This window comes from Hemicordylus capensis, chromosome 2, assembly GCF_027244095.1.
Source record: "Hemicordylus capensis ecotype Gifberg chromosome 2, rHemCap1.1.pri, whole genome shotgun sequence".
NCBI lineage: Eukaryota > Metazoa > Chordata > Lepidosauria > Squamata > Cordylidae > Hemicordylus > Hemicordylus capensis.
In genome coordinates, this window is record NC_069658.1 from 112261153 (window position 1) to 112284836 (window position 23684).

Below are 23684 nucleotides of genomic sequence, written 5' to 3' on the forward strand. Positions count from 1 at the left end.
TGGAGATATTTTGTTTTGAAATAGAGCAGAGATTGCCTGAAGCTGGGCCCACCTGCAGAGGGAGAGGTTGTTCAAGTGAAGTGGCCAGATGGAAAACTTTATGGTGCAAAATATTTAGGAACCAACGTAGCTTATATGTACCAGGTAAGTTTGATGTACTGAACTGTATATAAGAAACTTTACAGCTGTCCCCCGCACCCCCACCACCAAGTGTTCATTTTGTGTTTTGAATTATGCTGGCTGCACTAGTTGAAATGTTTTGTAACAGGATAGTGAGCCAGCACCCTGAAAGATATTGTTCAGCACCCGAGGTTCTGGATTTCCTGGCTTCATCTCTACCTCGGCACTGGGAATCTTGCTTCATAACGGTTGGCCGGGGAGCGGGTGGGGCTACTTCTGCATACATGAAATGTATTTCAAAGTCAGCAAAGTTGAGTTGCTTGTTGTGCCAGAGTCTGTATCTGTAAAAAGAGTGTGTGGACTCAGATCTCCAGCTGCTTGGATCATCATTCTGATGTAAGGAGTAACTTTATTGGAATAGGACAAAATGGTGATTTCAGCTTTGCAGACCTAGGGTGACATTATGCAAAGTTCATTCACAGGTAGATTTCACCACAAGGTGACAAATTTCTGTTCCTCATCTCCATTGTTACTTTTTTGGTTATAAATGCAAATGACTTTAAACCGCTTCCATGCAGCACTACTTCTATTGGAAACTGTTTCCAATGGAATTAGTGCTGCACAACTGCCTGGAAGTGGTTTTGAGCCGCAGCAACCCCATCGTGCTACACCACTGAGGCTGCCTTTGACGTTGCACAGTTGAACTTGTTTTAATAATTTTATTCTATTGTTTTTATTGTCATGTATTTTAATTTGTGACTTTTAAATATTTTAAATTTTGTACACCGCCTAGATATACATATCAAGCAATATAAAAATATGATAGATAGATAGATAGCCCCAGATCCTGTAGCCTAGCCTCATAAGGAAGGTGCTCCAGCCCCCTGATCATTTTGGTTGTCCCCCTTGTGCACCTTTTCCAGTTCTTTAATATCCTTCTTAAGATACAGTGACCAAAGTTGTACACAGTACTCCAAATGTGATCGCACCATAGATTTGTATAGGGGCATTATAATAATTAGCAAATTTATTTTCAATCCCCTTCCTAATGATTCCTAGCATGGAATTAGCCTTTTTCACAGCTGCCATGCACTCAGATGATACATTCAATGAGCTGTCCACCAAGACCCCAAGATCTCGCTCCTGGTCAGTCACCGACAGCTCAGATCCCGTCAGCGTATATGTGAAGTTGGTGGTTTTTGCCCCAATGTGCATCACTTTGCACTTGCTTACACTGAACTGCATTTGCCATTTTGTCATCTACTCCCCCAGTTTGGAGAGATCTTTTTGGAGCTCCTCACAGTCTGTTGTGGATTTCACTACCCTAAATAGTTTAATGCCATCTGCAAATTTGGCCACTTTGCTGGTCACCCCAACTTTTAGATCGTTTATGAACAAGTTAAAGAGCACTGGTCCCAGTACCGAACCCTGGGGAACCCCATTTCCTACCTACCTCCATTATTAAAATTGTCCATTTATTCCTACTCTCTGTTTCCTGTCCTTCAACCAGTTACTGATCCACACATGAACCTGTCCCCTTATTCCATGACTGCTAAGTTTACTCAAGAACCTTTGGTGGGGAACTTTATCAAAACCTTTTTGGAAGTCAAAGTATACTATATCAACCAGATCACCTTTATCCACATGAATTCCAAAAGGTTAGTGAGGTAAGACTTGCCCTTGCAGAAGCCATGCTGGTTCTCCTTCAACAAGACATTGAGGCGATTCTCACGATCAGTGGAAGTGGGCTAAGGGAGCTTAGCCCGCTTTCCACGGACCGTGGGAACCATTGGGCTCTCAGGCAAGCCCAGTTTCCCCAAAGTGGGTAACCTGCTTAAATACCCCTTCCCTTAGCCCAGGTTAGCGGAGCGAGCACTCAGCTAACCCGGGTTTCCTGATCGTGTATTGCCGCGCTGCAGCAACACATGAGGAGACCCCTGTTGGGAGGCTGCAAGCAGCCTCCCAGGCTTGGGGGTCTCTCCAGCATGCTCCACACGCTTGTTCGGGGCATCCTGGAACTTCCGGGGCCATGCAGCCCCTGCCGGCTCCATGACAGAGCTGGCAGTCGTGTGGGCAGCCAATCCAGCCGCCCAGGGCTGCAGCCTTGATCGTCTGTGTGGATCACCTCAAACCTCCTTTCGGCGAGTCTCACTGATCGTGAGACTCGCCTCATTTTCTTCTATATGCTTAACAATTTTGTGCTTAAGTATGCTTTCCATCAATTTACCCTTCACCGAAATTAAGCCGACCAGCCTATAATTTCTCGGATCCCCCCGGATCCCTTTTTGAAAATCGGAGTCACATTGGCTATTTTCCAGTCCTCTGGTACACAGCCTGATTGTAGGGACAAGTTATATATTTTTGCTAGGAGATCATTTCAACTGTGCTTCTAGTACTGTGGTTTTAAATAAGTTCCATGCTTTCTGGAGTGATTTGACCCTCCTGACTTTCCCTTTCAACTTCCTTCTTACCTGTGCCCTCATTTTTGAGATGTTTCCTCTTTTGAAGTCCAACGCATCTGTGCTGGACTTGTTTGACAGTTCTCCACTCACATATTTGCTAAACTGGATCAGACTATGGTCAGTGCTACCCAATACATCTGCAACTTTGACATCTCACACCAGGTCCTGGGCACCACCCACAATTAAGTCCAAGGTCGCCATCCCTCTGGTTGGTTCAGCAACTAACTGTTCTAAGGCATTTAGCACTTCTAAAAATTTGGCCTTTCTGTCATTACTTTAGTGTGAATTTACACAGTTTGTGTGTGGGTAGTTGAAGTCACCCATTATTACTGACCTGTCTCTCTTGGACGCCTTTCTTATCTGTTTCTCCAGCTCCAAGTCACTCTCAACGCTTTGATCCGGAGGGCAATAGCACGTCCTTAGTAACACATTTCTTTTCAGTCCTCGTAATGTTACCCATAATGATTCTGTGGAGGGCTCCAGTCCACCTAGGTTTTCTAGCTTATTGGAATCTATCCTTTCTTTGATATAAAGTGCCACTCCTCCCCCACCCCCCACCCCCACATCCCCTGTCCCTTCTATAGAGTTTATATCCAGGAATAACCGTGTCCCACTGTTCTCATCATTCCACCAGGTTCCACCATATCTATGTTTTCATTAGTAACCAAGTACTCCAGCTTACCCATCTTGGCTCAGAGGCTTCTGGCATTGGTATACAGATATCTTTACGCCGGGTCCCTCACCTGGTGTTGCCATGTGCTATCCCCCTTACCATCATTTGACCCATTTGGCAAGCTGTCCTGTGTTTCCTTCTGCTCAACTCCTGGCTCTACTCTGTCCCCTTCTGGTTTATCTGAAACGTGTTCACCATCAAACTTTAGGAGATTTTGCTGGCCGAAGCACATACTACCCAGTTCCTGCAAGCAATCCCCCAAACGTCATTTTAAAATCTGCTCTGCAACCTTCTTGATTTTAAATGCCAGCAGTCTGGTTCCATCTTGGTTCAAGTGGAGCCTATCCCTTTTGTACAGGCTTCTCTTTCTCCAAAATGTATCCTAGTGCCTAATGAATCTAAATGCCTCCTCCCAGCACCATCATCTCATCCACACGTTGAGACCCCAGCTGCGCCTGTCTCACTGTCCCTGCGCGTGAAACCTGTAGCACTTCAGAAAACGCTACCATGGGTGTCCTGGACTTCAGTATGCTACCTAGCAGCCTAAACTTGGCTTCCAGGACCTCCTGACTGCATTTCCCAACATCGTTGGTGCCAATGTGCACCACAACAGCTGACTCCTCCCCAGCACTGCCCAACAGCCTACCTTGATGCAGCGTGACATCCGCAACCTTCGCACCCGGCAGGCAAGTAACCGTGTGGTCTACGTGTGGGTCACAGACCCATCTTTCTATGCCCCTAATGATCAAATCACACACTACTAAGAGCCCTCCCCTGGAGGAGTATGCTTTGTGCGAGGGGATATGGGCGCATCACCCAAGGAAGGGGTCCCTGCTAAGGGAGTGTTTCCCTCTTCCTCAGACTGATGTCCTCCTTTCCTGAGACCCTCATTCTCCATGACAGCAGATATTATTGAAAAGTTAGACTGAAAAGTCTAACATATAGACTCAACCTACATGTTTTACATACACACGTGAAAGGACAGGACACTTAATCCTTTCTCCATCCACTATTTCCCCACTGTAAATCCCACCTGCTAGTTGCTTTTCACCTTGTATGGTTTCAATAAATACATACATAAATTTATCATATTTATAGACCATCTGATATGTGTGTCCCTAGGTGGTGTACTTGGTTAAAAAAATACAGCCACCATAAAAACAGAATAAAAATAAGCTGGTGACAACTCTAACTGGAACTCCCCAAATGATCTTAATAGGCTGCAGGGTTCATGACAAAGAAGGCACTCTCTTAAATACCCTGGACCTAAGCCATTAAGGGCTTTATAGGTTATAACCTGCAGTTGGTATTTTACTCAAACACATCAGCAGCCAGTGCAATTTTTTTAAAATTGGTGTTAATATGGATCTTTGAGTTCTCCCAGAGACCTTTTTGGCTGCGGCATTCTGCACCAGCTGCAGTCTCTGGATTACGTACAATGGCAGCCTCACACAGAGTGCATGACAGTTTCAAGACTGGAGGTTACCAGTCTATGTACCACTGTTTTGAGGATATTTACCTCCAAAAATGGGCGTAGCTGATGCATCAGCCAAAGCTGATAAAAAACACTCCTGGCCACTGTTCCAGCCTGAGAAACCAGAGAGAGTCTTGGTTCCGATGTCAAAGTAAGATAGATCGTGGTGTAGTGGTTAGAGTGCTGGACTAGGACCAGGGAGACCCGAGTTCAGATCCCCATTCAGCCATGATGCTTGCTGGGCGACTCTGGGCCAGTCACTTCTCTCTCAGCCTAACCTACTTCACAGGGTTGTTGTGAGGAGAAACTTAAGTATGTAGTACACCACTCTGGGCTCCTTGGAGGAAGAGTGGGATATAAATGTAAAATAATAATTTAAAAATCTGTGTATTGGTCACAGCCCAGTCCATATCCTCAGCCCAGATGGCCTCTCCCAACAGTTTCATGTAGATGTTAAACAACATGGGACAGAATTGAGTCATATGTAACCCCCAAAGGCCAAGGGGTTGAGCAGAAGTCCTTCAGTAACACCTTCTGTTCCCTTCCCTCAAGATAGAATTGGAATGAGCCCAAAAAGGATCCTCCCAGGCCCAGCTTGACAAGTCAGTCCAGAAAGATAGCATAGTCATAGCTTGTTGCATGTGGCTGCAGTATTATGTGTGATTTGACCTCATGCACATGTAACTAGGTTTGAAGTACCTGGGTCTTGGTCAGAACTAGTTACTGGTAATCAACACTTCCATGTTATCCCCCCCCCCCGATATTGGAATATTTGCATGATAGGAAATCATAACATGGCCAGTGTTTTAGTGTTGCAAGCCTTAGAAGGCTGTAAGATCTGTGGTTTGTTTGTTTGTTTAAACATATTTTTATATCACCCAAAACTTGCATCTCTGGGTGGTTTACAACAAGATAAAACATTAAAACATTAGTTTAAAAACAAAAACAAGATATTTAAAACACAACAATTTAAAAAATTTTAAAACAATATTCTAAAACAACATTAAAAACAATCAAAACAGTATCAGTTAATATCATAGTATGGTTGACATACTATGCAACAATATGTCAGCCTAGTAACATTGTATAAACACATCTTGCGCAAATGCAAAAATTGCATAAATGATGTTCTACAAGAGTAAGCCCATTATTTTCCATGTAATGTCATTTGTGAATTTTTTTGCATTTGTGTAGCTTGCATAACTTTCTCAGATTGTGTGTGTGCAACATCACTGGGCTGATGGACCATTGCACAGTATTTGCAGTGTTTGTGAACAAAAAATAGTTTGCAACTCTATACAGTTCACATAGGTAAGTTCATAAAGCAGTACAAAATGCAGTTACTACGGTACTAAAGAAAAAGCTGTTTAAGCAGCTATCATGACCTTTGTAAATAAGTTTGTTTTAATCACTGAGGCATACTGGTAATTGTGTGTAAAATCAGGGCTGTATTTTTGAGTGAAAATTTGAGCCCTAAACATTTAGTGCCTTATAATTTTGCTTGTGTGTTCCTTTTTAATATGCATGTGTGAGTTTATGAAGATGACTAAATTACCCATGTACCTAATCAAATGCTTTCTAGCAATTCCAATTAAACAACTAATTTATGATGTCCTAATGCAAGAAAATCACATGGAGAAGACTAAATAGCAAATGTTACCGAGATAATATTGCAATAGTGGTTTTTATTATTATGAATGTACATCTCTTGGGGCTGATATAAATTAATATGGGCAGTGATTGACAAACTTACTGGTCTACAGTTTGCCAACTGAAGGCTGATTCAGATTTGGACTCATTAGATATAATCTATTGACACTCCATGTCATAACCCGCTATTGAATATCTTGAAGGAGATATTACTTGTTATTACATCTCAACAAATTGGGAATAATTTCCAGTCCAGCAGAATAGAATTTGACTTCCAATTAACTGAGAGAGTAGACACATGACTGTATCCTCAGTGGAAAATATGACAAGACGGTTTCTCCAGATTGCCTTGGCAATCCCTACATTTAACCCATGAGAAAGAAATACACTAATAAAAACATGATCCTCTTTCAGATCAAAATAGTATCTTGGTATTATTTTTAAAAAGAGCAGCACAACAAGCTCTCTTCTGTATAATGCCTTGAATAGAAGTTTGAACCTTTTGAGTTATTTTCATATTAGGCCCAGTGGGATGTTCTGGAAGTTCCTAGTTGTGTTTTATTTATAAAGTAATTTATATCTTGTCTTTCCACTTCTAAACTGGAGGCACTCAAGGGGCTTTGAAATCAAAATCATATAACAATAAAAGCAATAATAAACTAAGATAGAAAAATAATACACCAAAAGAAAAGCACTGGAGGATGTGTAAGAGTTTAAGTCAGGACCAGAGAACCCAATAGAGGAAAATATGAGGAACTGGCATCAGGAAGCAAATAGGGAGTCAGCAGCAACACAAAAAGTCAAAGCTGAGCTGACAAAATCAGGAATCAAGATCAGGAGACCAGCCAGTTGAAGAGTTGAAGCAAAGGGTAAAAACTGAGCTAACAAACAAGAATCAGGAGCAATAGCAATAGCAATAGCACTTACATTTATATACCGCTTTATAGCTGGAGCTCTCTAAGCGGTTTACAATGATTTAGCATATTGCCCCCCAACATTCTGGGTACTCATTTTACCGACCTCAGAAGGATGGAAGGCTGAGTCAACCTTGAGCCCCTGGTCGGGATCAAACTTGTAACCTTCTGGTTACAGGGCGGCAGTTTTACCACTGTGCCACCAGGGGCTCTTCTGCGCCACCAGGAGTGAAAATGAAGCCAAAAAATCTAGGGGTCAGGCCAAGCAGGATAAAAAAGCACAAGTAACCAGAACCAAGGAGATAATGAAATTAGGGCTAAAGCTGAACCCAGGCAGGAAGCCTTTATATCCTATCCTGGAAGAAGCCAATGAACTGCCTGGCTGCTTGGGGCCAATTCAGGACCCGAGGACTCCATGCCTGGCAAGGTTGCCATACAAGGGTATATGATGGTTGGCATTGGCCCCTTCCCCACTACCTTGTTGCCCCTACTGATCCCCTCCTCCCCACCAAAATGTTGGGGAGAGTGATGGGTAGCACTTCTGGGTTTCGACACCAGGCATTCCCCTTGTGCCGGCATCAGCACATCAATGCAAGGATTGCAGCCAGCATTGGAGCACGACTGCACCACCATCACCTAGCCCTCTCCCAGTTGGTGAGTGGTTCCTCAACTGGCTGATGCAAGGGATATGACTGGTATGGAAACCTAGAAGTGCCTTCCGTCACCCACTCAACCAATGAGCAGTTCATTCGCAACTAGCTGGGTGCCAGGCAGACTCTGGACCCTGGTGGCCCAAGGATATTTGTCCACCCCTATGCTCCATAGTGGCTATGACACTTCTGCTGTGGCATAGTTCAGCTGGCTACCATATGGGTCAGCAGCGTGCAAATGTTCATATTCCCAGTCTTAAATAGTTCCTGACCCTTTTGCATGTCCCTACCAACTGTAACTCAGAAAGCAAAGAAATGTGCAAAAGGGCTACAGAGAATGACCAAATCCACATGAGGGGAGATATCATTTAGAACTTTGAAGTAATAGACCTTTAGTAAGTTCTAAAGTAATTTAGAATTTTAAAGTAATAACCAGAAGCTTGTAACATGCATGGAAATGGACCAGTAGCCAGTGCAGCGGGTACAGGAAAGGAACATGCTCCCAAAAGCTGATATCAGTCAGAACTTTTGCAGCAGCATTTTTACCAGCTGACGTTTCTGGAGAGTCTTCAAAGGTAGCCCCACAACGACCACATTCCAGTGATCCAATCTAGATAAACGCGGCTCCATTTTGAGCAGCTTAGCCTAGCGCCAGCTTCCCAGCCTGGCTGGGAACATGTCTCCCTGCCTTTTAAATCAGGGCAGGCTGCTTCCAGCCACACTGCATGTGCAGCGCTGGCCAGGAATTTGCTCGGAAACAGGGCACGCGGCTCCGCTTGTGAGCAAAACCCTGCCCCCTGCGTCTGAGGTCAGATGCTGCATCTGAAGTCAGATGCAGGGGGCATGGCTGGGAGAGCCAGCAGCGGTTGTGGGGTCCGTGCAGGTTCCTTCTCCCCCTGCCGGCCTTCCTCATCACTGCCGCAGCTGCTGCAGCCAGGTAACTGAAGCATTTTCAGCCCTTTTGGGCCTCCGTAAGAGGCAGCAGCTGCCATTTTGGCGGCCGCCACGTATGTGCAAATGCTCTCTGCGAGGCCAAAATGGCGGCCACCGCCTCTTATGGAGGCCTGAACGGGTCGAAAATGCTTCAGTTACCCAGCCACGGCAGTGATGAGGAAGGCCAGCAGGGGAGAAGGAACCCGCACGGACCCCCCACCCATGACTTTAGCAAGCCCCCCGAAGGGGCTACAGGTACTTCTTGACTTTAAAATTTAAAAAAAAATTCACAGACCTGCCGGGCCGGACCTAGCGGTCCGGTTCCGGTCCGACAGAACTGGGGTGGACCAAAGTGCCGGACTGGTCTGCACATCCCTAATGCTGGCTGGCAGGTGGTCCACCAAAGTAGTTTGCAGCTGCCCTGAAAGCAATTAATTTATTAAGCATTAAAAAAAACCCACACACAAATGCACATATAGGTGAGGTGGCTGCTGCCCCATCTGCCATGTAGAAGAGAGAATGTGGGCAGGCTGGCTGGAGCAGCCGTGGGTTTTGCCTTGTTGAGAGAGCACATGGCCCAGCAAGGAAGAGAGATTGGGCAGGCATGCTGATGGGGCCCACAACGGAGCTTGCTAATTTTGCTGCACATGAGCACATGGCAAGGCCTGCACACACACATGGCTGTCTGCTGGGTGCACAGTGCAGCCAGGCCAGTGCCGCTGCCATGGGGCCCAGGGGACATTTGCAGGGTCCCCTCCTTGGCTGGGCGAAGCATCATGGGCTGGCACTATTTCTGGGGGGAGATTTGGAGGGCCCTCCCACTAGGCAAACACACGACTGCCCGCTGGTTGCACTGTTTCCAATCTTCATGCCAGATCACTGGCAGTACAGGCCGGTGCGCCACCATAGAGGCTGGAGGGTCATGACCCGGGGAACATTTGGAAACCCCACCCCCCCGGTGGAGTGCCAGACATTGGACCAGAGGTCCGGTCCTAAGATTGCCACTGCGTCTATGCAGGGTAGGGCTAGGGATTGGAACTTGTGCTTGCCTGCCCCCAGAAGTATGTAACAGCTACACATTAGATATTCCCCCCTCCCCCATGTGTCTGAATTTTCATGACATCTAATCAATGAATTGATCCTTTGAGCATTTTTTCCAAACTTGGTCAGTTTGTAAAAATATGCAGCTGTAGATACTACCAGATATCCATTCTGATAGGTAAAAAGTGATGTCAGAATAGTAACTTAGAACTTCTAGAAGGCACAACTAGTGCTGATGCAGAGTAATTTAGCATTCCCTACACCTAGCTACATTCCCTTTCTCATTTTCTGCTAAAGGGGTTCATGCTGGATTAGATCTAAACCTAAGTACGATAAAGCTTTTCATCTTCTGAACAGACTATTCTAAAGAAATTCCATCAGATTCAATATAATTCTGTTAACTGGCATTTCCTTTAGTATCACTCATACCTTCCTCCTTTTGACATAAGTCTTCCACAACCTTGAAAACAGAGAGATGAATTCTCATCACTTGGAAAATTAGAGGCAAATGCATCAAGTTATTCTAATATTCTGTATAACTTTGGATATTTTGGAGGAGTTCAGTATATCTAGTGTTCCTTTCTCTCTCTCCACTAGTTTCTGATGAGAATATTTATAACCTTTTGCACTGTTAAGCTTGGACCAGATTAATTATGCCACATTCCATGTAGTTGTATTTTAAAACCTAAATAACAATAAACATGCTCATATAAAAGATACAAGAAATCACTCTGTTTTCAGGTGTTTGTACACAGATGATATATGTATCAAGGAAGAACTGCACATATTTTGTAACAGGAATTCCCAAATCATTTTAGCTCTTAGGTAAAATCTAATCTAAATGATCTTGAGCCTAACTATTTTGGAAATTTTGTAAAATCTTTAAACTTTTTTAAAAAATCAAATTGCCAGAGAAAACAGCCTCTCATACTTCCTTGTTAATAATTAATCAAAGGCACCATGTCTTTAAATTTCTTCCACTTACCTTTTTATTTTTCCTTAAATCATTTTTACGTAAGTTGATATTCCAAGTTTTCCTAAAATTTAGCACCTTAATTATTTTTTTATTTCTTATACAGTATATTTCTTAACCAAAGTACGCAGCCATTAGTGTTATTCCATATGAGTAACAGAGGCTCACATAATGCAGTTAATAATTATAATTTGATGAATTATCTTTTTACAATTAGGTAGAGTTTGAAGATGGCTCTCAGATAGCAACGAAGAGAGAAGAAATCTACACCCTTGATGAGGAGCTGCCCAAGAGAGTGAGAGCTCGATTTGTAAGCATCCACAAAGAAAATGTTGGGGCCAGAAATTTGGGCAAAACTAGGATTAAGCCAACTTCTGAAATTCTCAGTATCACACTTACAAATATTAGGAGTCAGTCCTTGTGACTTTCTTAAGTCTACCACACCATGGGGTAGACATGCAAGGCCTTGTCTGGTCTGCAGAGTCTTTTCTTCTTGGACCCTTTGATGTTGGCACATGGAAACTCATTCACAAGGCAACTCATTCAGGTGAAACAAAATGTCAAGGAAAACAGCCTTTGGTGGACTTTAGGTTGCCAATTTCTGCCATAAAACTGCGGTTGAATCCAAATAAGACGGAGGTACTCACTGTGAGGGATTGGGTCCCGAGAGATGGTTTAGATCTGCCTGTTCTGGATGGGGTCACATTCCCCCTGAAAGCTCAGGTACATAGCTTGGGAGTGCTCCTGGACCCAAAGGTCTCCTTGGTTTATCAGGTTGAGGCAGTGGGCAGGAGCGCTTTTTATCAGCTTCGGCTGATACAGCAACTATTTCCATTTCTAAAGGTGAATGACCTTAAAACAGTGGTACATATGTTGGTAACCTCCAGACTTGACTACTGTAATGTGCTCTCTGTGAGACTGCCTTTATATGTAGTCCAGAAACTACAATTGGTACAGATATGCGGCAGCCCAGATTGGTCTCTGGGACAACATGAAGGGACCATATAACACCGGTTTTGAAAGAACTGCACTGGCTGCCGGCATGTTTCCGGGTGAAATAGGTCATTACCTATAAAGCCCTTAATGGCTTAGGTCCAGCTTATTTTAGAGAGTGCCTCCTTTGTCATGAACCCTCCCACCTTTTACGATTTTCTGGAGAGATCCGGTTACAATTACCACCAGCTTGTCTGGTGGCAACTCAGGACTAAGCTTTCTCTGTGGCTGCCCCAAGGCTTTGGAATATGCTCTCTGCTGAAATAAGAGCATCTCCTTCTCTGCTTGTTTTCAGGAAGACCCTCAAGACTCTCCTGTTCTCTCAAGCTTTTAATTAGAATTAATTTTAATAATTTTGTTTTATATTGTTTTTATAGTGTTTAAACAAAATATAATTTTTTTTAAATTGTGTTATGAATTTTAATCTGATTTTTAATATTAAAATTTGTACACTGCCTAGAGATGTACATATCAGGCAGTATAAAATTATAAATAAATGAGTAATACTAGCTGGGTGGGGTGCAGAGCATCTGCACCTCCACCGGCCTGCTTCTCCCCCCGCCCTGCTTCTCCTCCCCGCCCACGTGGTTTCTGGCTGGTGGGCCGACTTTCCAGCCAGCCCGCCACCTCCTCCCACCTGCCAATTCCTTGCGGCTGGGCTGGCCCACCGCCGCCACCTGCTCCGGCTGGCCCACCTGCCACCACGTGTTGCTCTTGCTGGCCGGCCGGCCACTAGCAGGAGCAGCCCGCTTCTTTGCCCACCCTCGGTTTCTGGCTGGCGGGCTGGCCGAAAAGCCAGCCCACTGCCACCTCCTCCCTCCCACCTGCCTGCTCCTGGCGGCCGGCCTACCCGCGGCCGCATCCCTATTTTCTCCCCCGTCCAGTCGCTATTCAGCAGCTGCTTGCGAACCCTCAAGAGAGCTGCCACACATGGGATTAGTGATGGGTACGCCTAGGAGAAATAAATATATAACAATATTATAATCTGTTCTCCATTTCTCTGGAGTGTAACAAGTGGTCCAGAGTTAGCATTATAGGGTTTCATTTCCTTTGGATGAGAAAACACTGCAGACCTGCAAGATCATTCTAAAATTGCTTTATTTATTTATTTATTACATTTCTCTAGCACCACATAGCAATGTTTCATGGTGGTTTGCAAAGCAATAAAACCTGAATTAAAACCAAATTAAAACAGTTAAAAATTTAAAAACAATTTAAAACAATTTTTTTTAATTGTGAACCACCCAAGGACTTTTTTGTATGGGCTAGTATATAAATGTAAAAACCAACAAATAAAAACCAGCTTACAACTGCAAAACAACAATAAAAACCAACTTACAGATAATCAAAGGCTTGGGGGAAAATATGTCTTGAGAGATCTTTTAAAACCTGCTAGAGATGGGGAAGCTCTTACAACAACAGGGAGTTTGTTCCAAAACCTCGGGGAAGCTAAAGAGAAAGCCTGCCCTGTGTTGCCACCAAATGAGTTCGGGGCAGCCACAGGTGGACCTCTGCAGAAGATTTTAATCAGCAGTGGGAGTTTTGAAGGAGAAGACACTCTCTTAAATACCCTGCGCCCAAGCCCAGGGCTTTATAGGTAATGACCAGCATTTTATTTTTTGCCCGGAAATGTATGGGCAGCCAGTGAAATGCTTTTAAAATGGGAGTGATATGGTCTCTTTGGGTTGCCCTGGAGACTAACCTGGCTGCCACATTTTGTACCAATTACAGATTCTGGACTATGTACAAAGGCAGCCCCACATAGAGCGCATTGCAGCAGTCAAGTCTGGAAGTTACCAGCAAATGTACCAGTTTTTTGGTTGAATTCCTCCAAAAATGGCCATAGTCGGCATATCAGCCTAAGCTGATAAAAAGCACACCTGGCCATTGCCTCAACCTAAGAAACCAGAGAGAGGCCTGAATCAAGAAGTACTCCCATACTACATACCTGTTCCTTCTGAGGGAGTGTCAATAGTCCTCTGGCAGCACTAAGCCATCTCCTAAGTTATGACCCCCCACAAAATTACCTCCATCTTGCTTGGATTCACCCTCAATATGTTATCCCTCATCCAGCCCATTGGCGCGTGCAGACAGGCATTTAGGGAAGTTATGCCAGTCCCTGATGAAGATGACACGGAGAAATAGATTTCCATGTCATCAGCATACTAGTAACACCCAGCACCAAATCTCTAGATTGAAACTGTTTGAAATTAATTTGAGAGACTGCAAGCTGATTGCTTAGACTTAGCTAGAGTTAGGGAGGGCTACAACAGCTGCTTTCCAGGGATCTGATCTGGAAGTCAGCAGATTTGCTGCCTGATGCACAAGTGCTTATTTACTCCCACCATACTCTGCTTGCATATTTTAAAATATGACCTAGGCAATCTTGGACCTATTCAGACCGGCTTTTGGGCGGGTTTGAATAGGTCCATACAATGGTGAGATTGTCTTGGTTGGCCTGATGGATGATCTCCAGTTGGGAATTGACAGAAGTGTGACTAGGGATGTACGAGTCAAGGGAAACATATTGAGTAAGAAAGGTATGTCATATTTTGAAGGTAGCAAAAGACTCACCAAGTATATCTCACACCTTCAGTCAGACAAGAGGCATTATGGTAGATTATTTGGTAGATGAGAAAGTGATAAGCAGAAATATATCTTGTATTAATTGGAGACATCTAGTCTACACATTTCAAAATCTGGAAGCAGAATTAGGAGAACCAACATATAGCTGACAACATGCATAAGATAGATTGGTTTGTATAATAAACATGCCAATTCATGAGAACAGTAGACTAATTATTTTTAACTTTTACATTTAGGAAAATTATAGTAATGTCCCATTACTATTCATTGCTTTAAACTATTCATTAGGAGCTTATAATTAATTAGATATACTGTATATCTTTTTTATTGTTACATTTGACTAAGAATAGCTGTACAGGTTCAGCAGCATTCTGCTATTGTTTTGAAATTGTGACAGCTTTATAGATCATTTTTACTTTTGTCTGTGATAATCTTAACTGTTGAAGGAAGTTAATTATATTTTTATAATGTTTTCTGAAATCTGGGAATCCCCCAGTATCCAGGCACATCTTCTGGCATCTGGCCATGGCAAAGTTCTATCCATCATGCAGGTCTTTTGACAACAATTCAGTAAAGTCTCTCCTTGCTCAGCCTAGCACAGCAAACTGTTGTAGAGATCAGTTTCCTGACTTTGCTAAGGTGGAGAGAGAGAAACTGCACATCTCAGTACACATGCAGGCTGCTCCTTTCACTTCTGTAGCACAAAGTAGGGTGATGGCAGCAGTACAGCACTGACACCACAGTCAAAGAAGAAAGCAGCGGCTGAAGGGGACTCAGGTGTTGGAAAAGCAGCTTTGACTGCAGCCAGAACACAGGCAGGATCATGGGCATTTAAGGTTAAGTCATTGTTTGAGATCATGCTTGAGAGTGGAGCCAAGGTGCAGAGAGAAGCAATGGTGAGAGGTGGGTGCAAGGGGAGCACTGGGACATCTTGTGGTTGAAGAAGTCTGGAAACAAGTCAAGTGGTTTGGAGCTTCTCTCCACTACCAGGATGAGGGGATCAAAGGTGGATAATAGTGTCAATCATTGCAGGGGAACAGTTGTTGGCAAGCAGGGTTTGCAGACCCAAATATTACTCATATTTCTGAAACTCTGATAAAGTTGCATCTGAACTAGGGACACGTGTTAATTTTAAAGATTGAACTATATCAGGTATCTTCAGACCATTCTAGGGCCTGTGGGTGAGTTCCATGTGCCCCTGCTTCAGATGTGGCTTTTATGAATGGGGTGCTTGAACTATAAAATATTTGAAGCCTGTCTGCACAAAGGCAACTCCTGCACCATTGCAGGGAGAAGATCCCTCTAAAGAGGCCAGGAAAGCAGCATATAGAATGAACCCTTGCCTAGCCCCTCTCAATTCTCTCTGTGTGTGTTCCTTAACTGTCCCAGAAGCCATGTGCTTAACTACTGTTCCCATCAATGCATTTCCAGTGGTTCTATAGTAGATGATGCAGGTGATCCCTCCTACTATAGTCTCAGAATCAATCTGTGGTTGCTGGATAATAAGGAAGGTTTCAGCCACTACCTATCCAGAAATCCCCCCTGTGAGTTTTAAGGAGGACCCCCACTTTGCAGAAGCCCCCAGATGCAGGAGCAGAGTTATGACAGGAAGAAAAAGAAGAAGAAGGTGAGCAGAGAGGGGAGCTGCTAAGGAAGTACCAGCAGTTGGTTTCCTTGACCCTAAGAGAAGCCTGCTTATGAGAAAAGACCTACACACGAGCCAGGAAGGGAGCCAGAAAATGAAAATGGGTAGGAAGCTATATATCAGAGGGAGATGCTGAGGACAAAGGTGGTCAGAGAGAGAGCCTGGAGGAGAAGGAACTGAGTGTGAATAACCACATTCTGGCTGAGGCCAAAAATGGCTAAGGCTATCAGGGATTGCCCCAGACCACTTGTCAGACTCAGAGGAGTTTGATCAGGACATAGCCATGGAACTGGTTCTTGATGGGTGCCCCAGGAACGAGCCTGAACAGGGTCAGGAGTGGGGCTAGGACTGACAAACCAGGGATTCCTGGCACACCCACTGAATCTCCACTGAGACAGGAAGCAGAGACCCTTCTGAAGTCCCTCCCAAGGCCTTGGAACCAGGGGATACCACAGAAGAGAGCATCCCAGAGCCCTCAGAGTGTGAGTCTCCCATTCCTGGACTATCATGGATGTGGAGGAGTCCCCTCAAAACCCCTGGTGGATTCAGATCAGGAGGAGCCTTCCAATCAGCATGAGCAGCACCGGAGGAAAGTCTGCAAAGCCCACCGAGAATGCAGGTGGAGTGCATGTTTAGCTGCCAGGAAAGAACTCAGCTCAAGGGCTACCTGTGAGCAAGGAACAGGGTCTCCTTGCAAGGAGAGTTTGACTCATGATCCAGGAGGCAGGCAGCCCCAGCTGTGACAAATGCCTCATTAGCCTCTGCTCTCCAAGCCTCATCAGCTGCAGTGGTGCAGTGGGGAAGCAGCTTGCCTAGGGAGCAAGAGGCTGTTAGTTTGAATCCCTGCCCGTGTGCTTCCCAGACTGTGCATAGTAAATATATATTTATAATCACCTGTATCAGACAGCCGCGATATAGGAAGGTGCTTGGAGGCAGATTCTCACTTCAGTGACAACGGCAAAAAACCGCACCATCTCATACTGCACGGGAGAAAGGCAATGGTAAACCCCTCTGTGGGTTGCCAGGGCTCTGTGGTTGCCAGGAGTAGACACCGACTTGACGGCACAATATTTCCTTTCCCTCCAAGCCTCAGCTTAATAAGCCTCTCAGTCTAGCCTGCTCACTGCTGGAACAGCTCTTGGTGACCCTGTCTCCAGCTCCCCCTTGCTGTGGGACCCAGCCAGTTGCAGGGATCTTAACTACTCAGCTCTTGCTTTCGGACACCACCTGCAGCCTTGATCCTGACCCAACCAACTACTTGCTCCAGACTCTGCTGCTACCCAGTTCCTGCCTTCTTGAGCAGCCCTGCACCAACCTTCGCTTAGCCCTGGCTGTGACCTACCCTGGCAGCCTCAGCAGTGCATCCTTGCTAGCACCCCCTGTTGAACTGTGAGTGAACACTCCTAGCCTTGTGGAGGGTTCACCAATATGCCAGGACAAAGGCTCACTCCCCTCTTACATGCCTTTGTGGTTGCTCCCACATGTATCTGTTTAGGAATGTTTAATCTGCCCAGTTGATGAGGCTTCTTCATGTGTTTTCAAACACCTGGTTCCTTGGAATATCCATCACCTGTGTGGTCTGTAAACACAGCAGGGAGCCAAACCACATGAGTGCATGTCTTTACACATACCACCTGGACTAGCTTTGGGGCAACTGCAGTGTCACCATACCAGGTACAGAAAATATAAAGGAGGTTTAAGAATGCATCCACACAATCAGCACAATCACATTAAGACTGTTTATATCACTTCAGAGTGCAGGTCTACATGTTTGTATATTCCCCCACATTTTTCTTTTAAAAAAACCTTCTTTTGCATAGAAATCTAGGATCTGTACCAGGACCAGTGTGTGTTTATTTATAAATGATCTAGAAGTTGGGGTTAGCAGTGAGGTGGCCAGATTTGCAGATGACATTAAATTATTTAGTGTAGTTAAACCCAAAATGAACTCTCCAAACTGGGGGAGTGAGCAACAACTTGGCAAATACGGTTCAATGTAAGCAAGTGTAAAGTGATGCACACTGAACCAAAAAACTTCCAGCTTCACATATATACTAATGGGAACTGAGCCATTGGTGACTAACCATGAGAGATCTTGGGGTTGTGGTGGACAGGTCATTGAAACTCAGTGTGCAGTAGCTGTCAAAAAGACAAATTCCATGCTAAGGATCAGGAAAGGGGTTGAAAATAAAACTGCTACTATTATAATGCCCTTATACAAATCTATGGTGTGGCCAGATTTGGAGTACTGTACTGTATACATTTTTGGTCACTATATCTTAAAAAGGACATTTTAGGACTGGAAAATGCAGGAGATGGCAACCAAGATGCTCAGAAGCCTGGAACACATTCCAAGGTTACAATATCTGGGGCTTTTTATCTTAGAAAAAAGACTAAGGGGAGATGTGATAGAGGTCTATAAAATTATGCATTGGGTGGAGAGGGTGGATAGAAAGAAATTTTTCTCCCTCTTTCATAACACTAGATCCAGGGATCATCACATGAAACTGACTGCCAGAAAATTTAGGACTGACAAAGGGAAGTACTTTTTCATACAGCACATAATTAATATATCACATTCTGTGCCACGGGTCATAGTGATGGCCACCAGATTGGATGGCTTTAAAAGGGGCTTAGACAAATTCATGGTGGACAGGTCTATCAATAGCTACCAGTCTTGATGGCTCTAGGCTACCTCGAAGCTCAGAGGCAGGATGCCTTTGAATATCAGTTTCAGGGGAGCAATAGCAGGAGAGAGAACATGCCTTCTTCCCTGCTGCTGGGTTGCGAAACATCTCGTGGGTTATCCTTCACTATGCTGCTCCAGGGGGTAGGACTATGCAAATCAGTTAGAACTAAGTACCCTGGGGAAGATAGCCCAACCAGTTTTTCTAGTCCTGCAATCGCTCCAGAGACAGCACCTTTTTATCTCTAAAAGCCTTATCTTTATCTCTTAAAAAAAAAACAACCCCTCTCTTCACCAACCTGCTTCTCCTTTCCTCTGTTACTGGTGCCAGCAGTTGGGCTATGCAGAGAGAGCCTCATATCAGGAACATCTTTGTTCCTAAGGTAAGACAGAAGAATTTTAATTTTCCTCTACCTCAGCCCCCGAGCAGTGCTCTAAGCACCTCTAGTTCCTTGCCGCCACTTGCCTTGGACGCAGGCATTTTGGACCTGGGGGAAGAGATGTCGAGTGTCTCACCATCTGGTCATGAGCCCCTTGAACGCCGTGAAGACCAACTGCACAGTAAGACCCCGTTTTCAACTGCTGGCGCCCCCTGCCAGGAGAGAATAGGACTTTGCGGTTGGTTCTGCTGCTGCCTTCCAACCCCCCTCCCCAGGCCTTCTGGGCCAGTCCACACCTTCCAAGCAGTGGTGCTGCTGCAACCAGCTCTACTCGGGCCTCCCAGACCGGCCCTAGACCTTGTCCAGCACCAGTCGGCCCCAGTTAGCCCCATCCCCATCTACGATTGCCACAAGGGCCACTCTGAGAACACAGTCCAACTGACAAGGGCCTCGGCAGCGGGGCCAAAGCAGAGTGAGCTGAATGCTCTGGCTGACAGAGTAGGTCCCAACAGCCTATCACAGAAAGTGTGCCAAACAGCAACAACCATGTAGCAGGGCACTGGGGCGGAGCCCAAAAGACCCACCAAGGTTTTGGTGACTGAGTCACCAGCAGAACTGGTGAGACTAGGGCTAAGTGTTCCCTCCCGCAAAAAAAACCCTGAAAATAGGGGAAGCCCCTCCCTGACTCCCATAATCCTCACAGGTCTCTCCCACAAGACCCAGATCTTTTTGACTCTATCCTCCCCTCTGCCACCTGTTCTCTCTCAACCTATTAATCCCGGGGACCAGAGTGACCAGGATCCTAACCGGGAGCCCAGGGAAGAGGGGGAATGGACAGATGACCAACTCATGGACTTTTTCTCTACGTCACAAGAGATTGTTTATTCCAGATGACTTTGTGCGCCCCCCCCCCCCCCCGCCGCCAATGAGGCAATTCAGACTCTTGGATTACAGCTGGCAGTTACCAAGAAGAACAGGCCAGCACTAAAGGGGCTCTTGTTTCCCCAAAAAATAAGATCAAGGAAAGGAATTTCCCCTTCCCATAATTCTTTATGACACTTTTAGCAAGAGTGGGCTTCTCCTGCTTCCAACAGGAAGTCTAGTTCTGTGGCTAATAAATTTTACAATTTTCTGCAGGAAAGCCTGGAATTTCTTTAAGGTCCACTCACAGGTGGGCCAGTAGTGGCCCTTCTATCGAGTGCTGTGCTGCTTAAGGATGGGAACAGTGCTCTCAGGGATCCCTCTGATGAAAAGATGGAAGCTTCTCTCAAGAGGGCCCATTAGGCTTCTTCTCTTGCCATTCGCTCTTCTGCAGCAGCCTCTATTATTGCCGGAGCATGTCTGCTATGGGTGGACGACCTTATCCAGAATCCACCCGACGATCCCATATGTCTAAGGCAAATGCTCCTATAGATCCAGAAGGTGCAAGCCTTCATGGCTGACACTACTATGGATTCTGTACACTTTGCAGTCAGGTCCACCACCTCTACAGATGTGGCTAGGCACAGCCTTTGGTTGAAACACTGACAGGTAGATGCCTTCTCTTGCGCCAACGTATCTTCTGTGGCATATGTAGGCTCTAAGTTATGGGGCAAGGAGGCATTAAAATACATCTTCATAGAAACCAAAGATAAGTCCTCCCAGTTACCCAGAAGGATTTCCATAGGCAGAATAAAAAGCCTCTTCAGTCCTCTCATCCCTTCAGTCAAAGGATAAGGACAGCAGACCACGTCAACACCCCCTTTGGAATAAGTTTAGATACAACAACAGATCCTCCGGTAAACAGCAACAGGCCTTTGCAGCCCAGCCAAAACTAAATAGACAATAATCCTGACTCGCCAATTTGTCTGGTGCGGGGCTGCTTAGCTGAGTGTTTTCACGCCTAGTAGCTTTCCAACAATGACAAGCGCCTAACTCTGCAAGCTTTGAACAATCATGGTTTTCTGGTCAACCACTTCAATCAATCAATCAATCAATCAATCAATCTTTGCCCCTCCCAGAGACTGCAGAACCTAGGCGTTTTAATAGACACCACTCTAGACAGATTAATTCTTCTCCAGGAGCATATCCAGAAGGTCCTGGCAATAAGCCACTCAATCTGCACCAACCACAGGGTACAATTGCTCACCCTTGCACATTTCCTAGGACTCATGGTGGCAACCCTGGATTCAGTGCCCTAGGCTAGATTCCATTTATGCCCTCTGCAGTGGTTCTGCTGCCTTATCAGAAGGCCATAGCAGTAAGATCCCAAGTGAGAGTTCTAGTACCCTCCAAGCTCTGTCAGGCTTTGAACTGGTGGCCTGTACTAAACTGCCTGTCCCAGGGGAAAACATTTTATACCCACCCAGAATCATCATGATAACTGATGCCAGTCAGCGGGGGTTGGGGTGGGGGAAGCCCACTGCCTCCAGTACTCAGCTCAGGAGATGTGGATGCCCAGGAAAAGGAGCACAGAATCAACTGACTAGAATTGAGAGCCATCCAGCTAGCACTGATAGCCTTTCAACATCTGTTGGAACACAAACATGTTCTGGTGCACATGGGCAATATCACAGCAAATGCCCATGTCAATGTGGAGGAGAGCTGGTCTTGTGGTAGCAAGCATGACTTGTCCCCATAGCTAAGCAGGGTCTGCCTTCGTTGCATCTGAATGGGAGACCTGATGTGTGAGCACTGCAAGATATTCCCCTCAGGGGATGAAGCCGCTCTGGGAAGAGCAGAAGGTTCCAAGTTCCCTCCCTGGCTTCTCCAAGATAGGACAAGATTTATTTATTTTTTATAGGACAAGAATTTTTTAATTGAACCAACAAACTACCAAAGCATACAATATGTTGCCAAAGCACAATTATATACAAAGTGGTTGTTTGTACATGATATATCTACAAAGATTTACACACAAGGATTTGGAAACCCACAAGGTTATGAAGTATATGGGCTGAGAGAGATTCCTGCCTGCAACCTTGGAGAAGCCGCTGCCAGTCTGTGAAGACAATACTGAGTGAGATGGACCTATGGTCTGACTCAGTATATGGCAGCTTCCTATGATCCTATGAACTGCCAAGGAGGGACCAGATTGCGCTCATTACATCAAGAAGTGACCGTTCTCCTCCAGTGGGCAGAGACACACTTGGCGTCTCTGTGGGCTCATCATGTGAGCGGTGTCCTCAACACCAAAGCAGACTGGCTCAGCTGAGCAGAACTCCACCCAGGTCAAACAACCATTCTAAAATGGAGCAAAATGGAGTCTCAACTACCACGTCTTAGATCTCCTTACATCACACCTAGGAAAACCACAGGTCCTCCTATTCGTAGCTCCAGACAATACCATACTACCAAGATTCTTCCCATGCAACAGAGCAGAAGAAATCTATGCTCTATCAGACCCCTGGCCTCAGGAACTACTGTATGCATTCCCTCCACTACCTCTGATCATCTGTTTTCTCTGCAAAATTCACCTGTACACAGTGGGGATCATTCTAGTAGCACTGTACTGGCTGAGGAGACCCTGGTTCCCAGAAATTCTGCACCTCACTGTCTCAGCCCCATGGTTCCTTCCAGTATCTACAGACCTCCTACAGCAAGGCCCAGTCTTCCACCATGATCCGGCTTAGTTAGGGCTAACCAGCTGGAGACCTGAGCAGAACCTCCTGAGGCAATCCGGCTATTCCAAGAAGGTACTGGACACAATTCTAGTTTCTAGAAAAGCATCTGTCAACCTCATCTATTAGTTTACTTGGCAGGCTTTCTTTTGCTGGTGCAGACAAAACCACAGGCCCAAGGAAACCTGCAGCCTCAAGGACTTGCTCAGTTTCCTACAGGACAGTTTAGACAAGGGCTTAAAGGCAAACACATTTCTGGGCTGCTGGCCTCTAACACATGAAAGGTACATTTTTTACAATCTCATCCTCAGTGTTTTCTTAGGGGAGCTACCTTACTATCTCCACCTACCATACACCACTTTCCAATGTGGAGCTTACATAAGGTCCTCAAATCTTACAAGGCCCTCCATTTGAACTCATCTGATCTACAGTGGTCCCTCGACTTACGAACTACTCGACATAAGTATTTTTCGAGTTACAAACGGCAGTTTTAGATCCGGTTTTAGATGTAGTTTTTTCGACTTACAAATTTTTAGATGGGGTTTCCTCGACTTACGAATTTTACATGCAGTTTCCTTGACTTGCCTGCCTGTTTACTGCCTGTTTATTCTTGAAAAGAAATGTTCCTGTGCAGTTTGCAAGCCTTACTGGGGGTCTGGGTCTTTTTTCTAGGCTCCGGAACGCATTAATCCATTCCCAATGCATTCCTATGGGAAACCGCTTTTCAACTTACGAACTTTTCGACTTACAAATGTGCATTCGGAACGGATTAATTTCGTAAGTAGAGGGACCACTGTATATCACTTCACCTCCTTTCTTATAAGTTGGCTTTCCTGGTGGCAATTACTTCTACCAGGCGAGTCTCACAACTGATAGACTCTATCAGTCAACAAGCATCTTTTCAT

The 23684-nt window shown here is 45.2% G+C and overlaps 1 protein-coding gene across 8 annotated transcripts in view; it reads left to right on the forward strand.

Moving 5' to 3' along the window:
- Positions 1-23684, forward strand: part of KDM4C (lysine demethylase 4C) — a 413873-nt gene that overhangs the window by 387509 nt on the left and 2680 nt on the right. For all 8 annotated transcript variants that reach the window (XM_053291925.1, XM_053291926.1, XM_053291928.1 and 5 more), the window contains 2 exons: positions 25-144; positions 11108-11200. In XM_053291925.1, coding sequence (XP_053147900.1) covers positions 25-144; positions 11108-11200 — 213 coding nt within the window. The remainder of the gene's footprint in view (positions 1-24; positions 145-11107; positions 11201-23684) is intronic.